Genomic DNA, 7,145 nt, shown 5'->3' with positions numbered 1-7,145 from the left:
TTAAGAAAATGAGAATGTTGATGAAAATTTATTATACAAGAAAAGTGAAAAGCACAGTTTGATGCACAAAGCATTCTACGAGCAGTATAGAGAATGACCACACCTATTGATCATTACTTTCACACTTGTAACCTATAAACCACACGAAAATAACTTTTTCGTTGGTCGAGGGCTTCCCTTCTAAAAGTTATATAAGAAAAGAGTTGAGAAAACTATTAATTAATTAGCTACACAAATCAACATATATAGAAGCTCAATGATGTGTCTGTATATATCTACACAAATTGCATTGTACTACTAATATCTTTCCAGAAGTCATCATCCAGACTTTTTTCCAATGCTTCAAAATCATCATAACTTGGATTAATTATATCAATCTTCTGATCAAAGGGTACTGAATTTTCAGGTGTAATTGTAACTAGTGATGGAAGTGATGAATATTCTGAATTATCAACCTCACACACTTTACTATATCCATTATTAATCATATTATTCTCCAAAATACCCGAATTTACGACCATATTGTCCGATAAATTCTTCGAAATTGGAGAGGGTTCATTAGCAAGAATTTGGTCAAATGGTGCAAGAATATTATTGTACAGTTGTTGCATGGGATAATTTTCTTGTAAAGATGGAATTAATGGAGCTAGGGGAGTATTTAGGACTTGAATTATGTTTTGAATAAGATGAATTTTGGCTATTTCAGTAAATTCTGCTTGTAACCTAAGAGCAGATTCAAAAGGGTTCATCAAATTAGAAAGGCTAAGAAGTAAATTTGGATCAGTTATTGGTTGATGTGTTACTGGATCAATTCCAGATTTAAGAAGCTTTTTCTTGAGATGAGTATTCCACAAATTCTTGATTTCGTTATCAGTTCTTCCCGGAAGACGAGCTGCAATTCTTGACCACCTACAAAATATAAACAATTACTTTAATAATAATAAGAAAAACAAACTAGTATAAAAGGTGGATTTCAACTTATACATACTGGTAGTGTGAAAATTTTATACTATCAGTATTCTAATAATATGTTGTAGTAGGTACTGATCAACCCTATTTTCAGGTATTTTCCATTTTTTATGAAGTGCTTTCGCCGTTTCAATTTATATGAGTTACTTTGACGTGACATGGAATTTAAGAAAGAAAGACTTTTAAAACTTGTAATCTAAAATAGATCATACATGTTTGTATGACTATAAATTATTTCACTAAGGATAAAATAAACATTTTAAAGTTAAATTGTCACTAACTATATATATCTGTCAATCTTTTTGGGACTGACTTAAAAAGAAAGTCAATCACATAAGTTGAAAAAGAGAAAATAGTTATTTTTAGGGTCAGCCCGTCAAAATAATTACACTTGCTAGCCAAATATAAGAATATATACACTCACTATTATACAAAAAATATATTTTGTGACGACTTTTTTGGTGGACGATTACACAGTGCAAATGTTTCTATTCTTTTAGGGAAAAGACATCGTTTCCACTTCAAACTATACCCGAAAAGTCGAAGCCACACCTAAACTATACTAGTGACCTATTACACACCTAAACTATAAAAAAGTGAAACTATTTACACCCTGTCAGGCTACCACCACTTGCATGTGGTGTAGTGTTTTACGCGCGCTGCCACGTCAGCACCACGTCAGTAAAAAGTATCACTTTTTTATAGTTAAGGTGTGTAATAGATCACTTATATAGTTTATGTGTGGATTCGACTTTTCGACTATAGTTTGGGGTGGAAACGATGTCTTTTCCCTTAATGTTTTTAGTCGTTTACTTTTGTTATTTAATAGGCTGGACGCGCCTAAAATAAGTGTAACACACGCGCCTTATAATGGGGGTCGCGGGGAGGTAATAATATCACTTTTTTATAGTTAAAATGTGTAATAGGTCACTAGTATAGTTTAGGTGTAGTTTCGACTTTTCGGGTATAATTTAAGTAACATACATCATTGCTGTAAATATTTTTTTATAGCACCACGCCATCTTTACCTATTGTAGTAGGTAACATATCAAAATCTCACATTTTAAAGAGATGCGTAAATATCTTTTGAATGACCCAATACTGATGGTGTGTAAAGGTTAAACTTTCTTAGTCAACAGAATAGCATGACAAGTTCTAATTCTTATACCGTTATCAGTGTATGTGGAAGTTAATTAAACTCTAGAGGGGTATCAACAATGGATTAAAATTAAAACATGAAACTATCAAGAAAAGAAGGAAATATTGAGTAGACCTACTTGTTTCCAAGAAGAGAATGAAGGTTGATAATTGTTTCTTCTTCTTCATTAGAGAATGCTCCTCTTTTAATATCTGGCCTTAAATAATTAGTCCACCTTAATCTACAACTTTTCCCACACCTATTTAATCCTGCTCTTTTAGGGACTAATTGCCAATTTCCATGTCCATTTTCTTGAATATATTCCACCAATTTTTCATCTTCTTCACTTGTCCATGGCCCCTTCTTCAAATCATTCTCCAATTTGCAACATGGATATCTCCCCATTTTTCACAATTAGAAAAAGTACAAAGTTATAAAAAGAGTGCTGAGAAATTTGGAAAAGTGATTTTGGTGAAAATTGGAGAAATAATGTGAAGTGTGATGGCTTATATAATTGCATGGAAGTTAGTTTGTATAGCATGAAGTCAACTATTTTCTTCATATTATATATATTTTACACAACAAAGTTTCAGGCAACACGGCAAAAGATATAGAGGTGGCCAAGCAAACCTTGTTTGGCTCATCAACAAATTGTACTAAATTAAGGATTAGGTATTATTTGTAGTGTCAATTTCATAAGCACAGAGATATTTTGTCAACATTTCTAAAAAAGAAATGTGTTGGTAAGCCACCAAGATTATTTCTTTTGGACTCTACTTCTTTTTGGTTGATTATGTTTTACTCCACTCCAACTTATTATCAGGGAGGGTATAGCTCATAATTAACTGATTCAATTGTAGTATTTTTTATATAAAGTATATATATACATGAAAAATTATTAGAATTACAAGAATTGCGCTAAAATTTGACCTCATAACGTTAAAATTGCCTTATGTTCACTGGTAAGAATCTAAACGTTGAACTCATTAAATTTAAATTCCGGATAATATGACTATTTATTAGGCACAAACTCTCTCTTATCAAGGACTAATGTGGTCAAATTTTTAAGCCGAACAACTAGTATGAATCATGAAAAATAAAAAGCATTAAATATATTAGAGTGATAACACATTCGTTCCAATCCCTTCACGAGATAAAAGATACAACCGTGTACACACTGCCTTCTTCAAATTCACTTGTGGAATTATAATGGGTGTGTTATTATTGTTGCATATATTAGAGAAACACCATTTTTTTTTTTCTTCTAAAAAAATAAAATCTAGCAAATTGCTTGGCTCGTTTATTTGCATCAAAGCAATTAAGTATGTTGCTCCAAGAAATGGTGCGGTTGATTTGGCTCTTGTAGTTGCAGAAGTCAATCAGTACTACTATTTGTGCTTTTGGTTAACCCCACCTACAATTAATTCCAAAAGGCAGAAATAAAGAAAATAAAAAAAGTTATTTGAGCATTAATTAATCATATGAAAATGAAACATTTAACGCTGATTTCTCTTAAGTTTCTCAATCCATTGGACTGTTTAATTAGCTTTACTTACAACTCTCTTTTCTAGTCATATTATTCCCCACAAAATGCTCCTTTAAACTAATTATGTAATACACTTGTAAAACTCATCTAGGAGAAATGTTACTTGAGCTTTTTGGATTTTTTAAACTTTATGTATATATACCATTTGATGATAGGGATCATGGGTTATGGAAGCAGTCCCCAAAAAAGTAATGAAAATACTAAAAATTGATAGCAATGAAACATAAATTACTTAAAACAATACTATAATTACGGTACAAGTCTACATAAACAACATGTACGTAGCAACAGAAATTGAAGTACAAAAAGCTACAAAAGTAATAATATGACTATTAATATGAACAGACGGGCATCACACTACTATCAACTAAAAGTAAATTAAAATTCAAGATTTAATCAGATGGTTCAACCGATTAGGTAGAAGAATTTTTTCAGGCATTATTTGTCGGACTTAATATTGTGTCGATATAATAATTATTTGGTCATGAAGAAAACTTTTGGGCAGCTAGTTGAATCCCATGAGTCAATTTTTTCTGTTCAATATACTCCAATTAATTTTGAAAGCAGGTAAAGTATTTGTTGCATGCATGAATGAAATTGTTGTAATATACTCAAAATTAATCCAAACTATATGGAGTTGCATATTTCAGGGATAATAATTAATATAATTCTCAAATGATTAGAGTTGTATTTGTTTGAACTAAGGGTGTCAAACGGGCCGGGCCATGCCAACCCGGAACCGGCCCTTCTATTTTAACCGGGTTGAGGGTCGATTTTGGTGTTAAACGGACCGGATCAAACATTAAAAAAATTAAAATCCATCCTAACCCGGCCCACTTAACCCAATCCGATTAAACCCACCAAAATCCAGTCAAACCCAGTTAAAAAATCGGTCAAACCTAGTAAAAAATATATAAAAAAAAACTTTCTTTCAATATACATTATATATACCCACCTATATACATTATAAATACGTTAAATAATATATATATCACTATATATATAGTATATACTACATTAGAATTTAAAAAATATATACACATATACATAATTAGTCAATTACTTATATATACGCACCATTCAATGTATATATACTATTACTTATAAAATATACTACAATATATATATATATACATTACAATATATATAGATATACTTATATACTAATTCATAAAATATATACACATGTATATGTTAAATATACAATTCTATAGAAGATATATGCACAAATATACAAAACATATGCTACTTAATATAATAAATTAATAATATTTGGTAGTAGATTAATAATATATTAGAAGTAAGTTTTTAATTTAAAGTAGAAAACTAGAAATTCAATTTAAAATTTTAAATCGTTAAATGAAAAAAAATATAAAAAGCAAGGACTAAGGAGTGAATGAATTTGGGAAATTTTATTGATTGCAAAATGATCCAAAATTTAAAATTTACATGAATGAAAAATCTACAATTTATGCATCATTTTTTCCAACTCATTCATGTTAATATTAACGGGAACTTGCATAGGATAGTCGAAGTCAACGGGGGCAAAACCATGTATTGGACTTAATTCTGCTGAGTTCTCCCGTGAAGTCATAATTTCTTCAAGTTTCAGCTCGTCGCTCGGCTCCGGTTCCATTCCTTGGTTTCTTCTTTCCGCTCTAATCCAATTTTTGAGGAAAACTAGAACATTCATTGCATTGCTTCCCAATGAGTGTCGGTTGTCTCCAAGCTGCTGTCGTCCCTGACTAAAGGCGCTCTCTGATGCAACGGTTGACATTGGAACATTCAAGATATCTCTAGCTAATCTTGAAAGCACAGGATATTGTGTTTCATTATTCCTCCACCAATCCAACGTGTTGATCCATCATCTGCGATCCTCTGGTGCCGTCCGAAGATAATATTTCAGCTCTTCCCGATAAGTTGATGTGTAAGTTCTCTCATCAACACTGTTCCAACAATTTAAATCATAAAACGAATCAGAAAAACCACTATGTGCCGGCCTTTTAGAAGATGATGGCTCCTCGGGAGGATGAGGAGCGACAGTTGGAGTGATATTTGTAGGTACGGCTAAATCAAATAAATCAGCATAGTGATTATATAATTTTTCTATGTAATCCTTTGCATCAGCCGTAGCCGTCCACAAATCAGGTTGTACTTGTTCAGAATCATGGTTGGTATTTATTTCTAAGTTAGCATAAATAAGAGTACTAAAGTGGCACATATTATTATATTTCATGCACGGATTTAGCATAACACCAACCAAGTAAATAAGGGGAATCGGGAGAAAATATTTTTTAAATTTTGTAAACATGGCGCCAACAACTTCTTTATAACCTTCTTTATTTTTATATTCTTTGAGCAAACCAGAAATATCGGCTATATATGCCAAAATATTACAAACAGTAGGATAATAAGCACCGGAAAATTCAACCGTAGCTACATAAAACTTTTCTAAAAACTTAACAAGATTATTAATTACAACCCAATCAGAATTATGTTGCATGTAATCAGTAGAATCAGCAAATAAACCACAATGTTGGTTAAAAGGTAGTGTAATAGGAATTCTATATTTATAACAAGTTTTTAAAAATTCATACGTAGAATTTCATCTAGTATCAATTTTCTCAGGCATCAAAATCGGTGTAAGTCCATTTTCTTGACGTTTAACTTTAAATTCTCTAATTCTCGATCTACGATTATTTCCTTGAATAAAACCAACGGCAAGACAAATTTTTTCAATATAAAGCTCAAAAAACTCAAGACCATCTTTTACAATTAAATTATATATATGACATGCACACTTAATATGAAAAATTTCAGGCAAGGGCGGAGATAGCGTAGATTTTATTTTTGTTATAGCAATCTTGTTGTTAGAAGCATTATCAAAAGCAATACATAAAATTTTATTTTCGATACCATAATATTCGGCAATTTTAACAATAGAATCAACAATAAATTTTCTAGTATGTTTACGATCTTCATCATATAAAAAAACAAGAATACGTTTTTGCATCACAAAGTTATTATCTATCCAATGACAAGTAACGGTTAAATAATCGTTTTTATTTACAGCACGACCAAGATCAGAAGTTAGGGACATTCTACATTGAATATTTTTTTAACAATGTTGATAAATAAAAACAATAGTGTGAATGAAGTCTAAAAATATCAGACCGACAAGTAGTTCTAGGAATACCGTTAAACATAGGATTATAAATTTCTTGTATATAACGAATAAAGGCATTAGAAGAAGGAAAACTAAAAGGCAAACAACTCACAGCTACCATTTTTGCTATTTCTTTCCGGTCCTTCAATTTATTATACTTCTTCGCTACGCGACCAGTTGCTAGGTCCATTCTAGTTTGCGTTGGTCCACTAACATCCCCACCACCTTGTGCAATATTTAACTCTCTTTTGTGATCTTCAGCTATATGTCTCATTAACGTACCCGTACCCCCTTGCTTGCCTCCACTTCTATGCTTATATATTTGT

At 31.3% G+C, this 7,145-nt stretch overlaps 1 protein-coding gene across 1 annotated transcript; it reads right to left on the bottom strand.

The window, feature by feature from the left end:
- Nucleotides 1-2,788, bottom strand: LOC107853687 (transcription factor MYB41). Its single transcript, XM_016698661.2, has 2 exons — nt 2,247-2,788; nt 1-909 (listed from the first exon to the last, which is right to left on the bottom strand). Exons 1-2 carry the CDS (start codon nt 2,510-2,512, stop codon nt 276-278), a joined length of 900 nt encoding a protein of 299 aa, XP_016554147.1. The 5' UTR covers nt 2,513-2,788; the 3' UTR covers nt 1-275.
- Nucleotides 2,789-7,145: the final 4,357 nt, after the last annotated feature.

This window comes from Capsicum annuum, chromosome 1 (genome assembly GCF_002878395.1).
Source record: "Capsicum annuum cultivar UCD-10X-F1 chromosome 1, UCD10Xv1.1, whole genome shotgun sequence".
Lineage (NCBI taxonomy): Eukaryota > Viridiplantae > Streptophyta > Magnoliopsida > Solanales > Solanaceae > Capsicum > Capsicum annuum.
The sequence above is the reverse complement of the archived record's forward strand: the minus strand, read 5'-3'. Positions and strand labels throughout refer to the sequence as shown.

Coding starts and splice junctions, on each gene's coding strand:
- LOC107853687 (XM_016698661.2), bottom strand. CDS start 2,512: ATGGGGAGATATCCATGTTGCAAATTGGAGAATGATTTGAAGAAGGGG. Junction 910..2,246: donor CATTCTCTTCTTGGAAACAA/GTAGGTCTACTC, acceptor TATATTTTGTAG/GTGGTCAAGAATTGCAGCTC.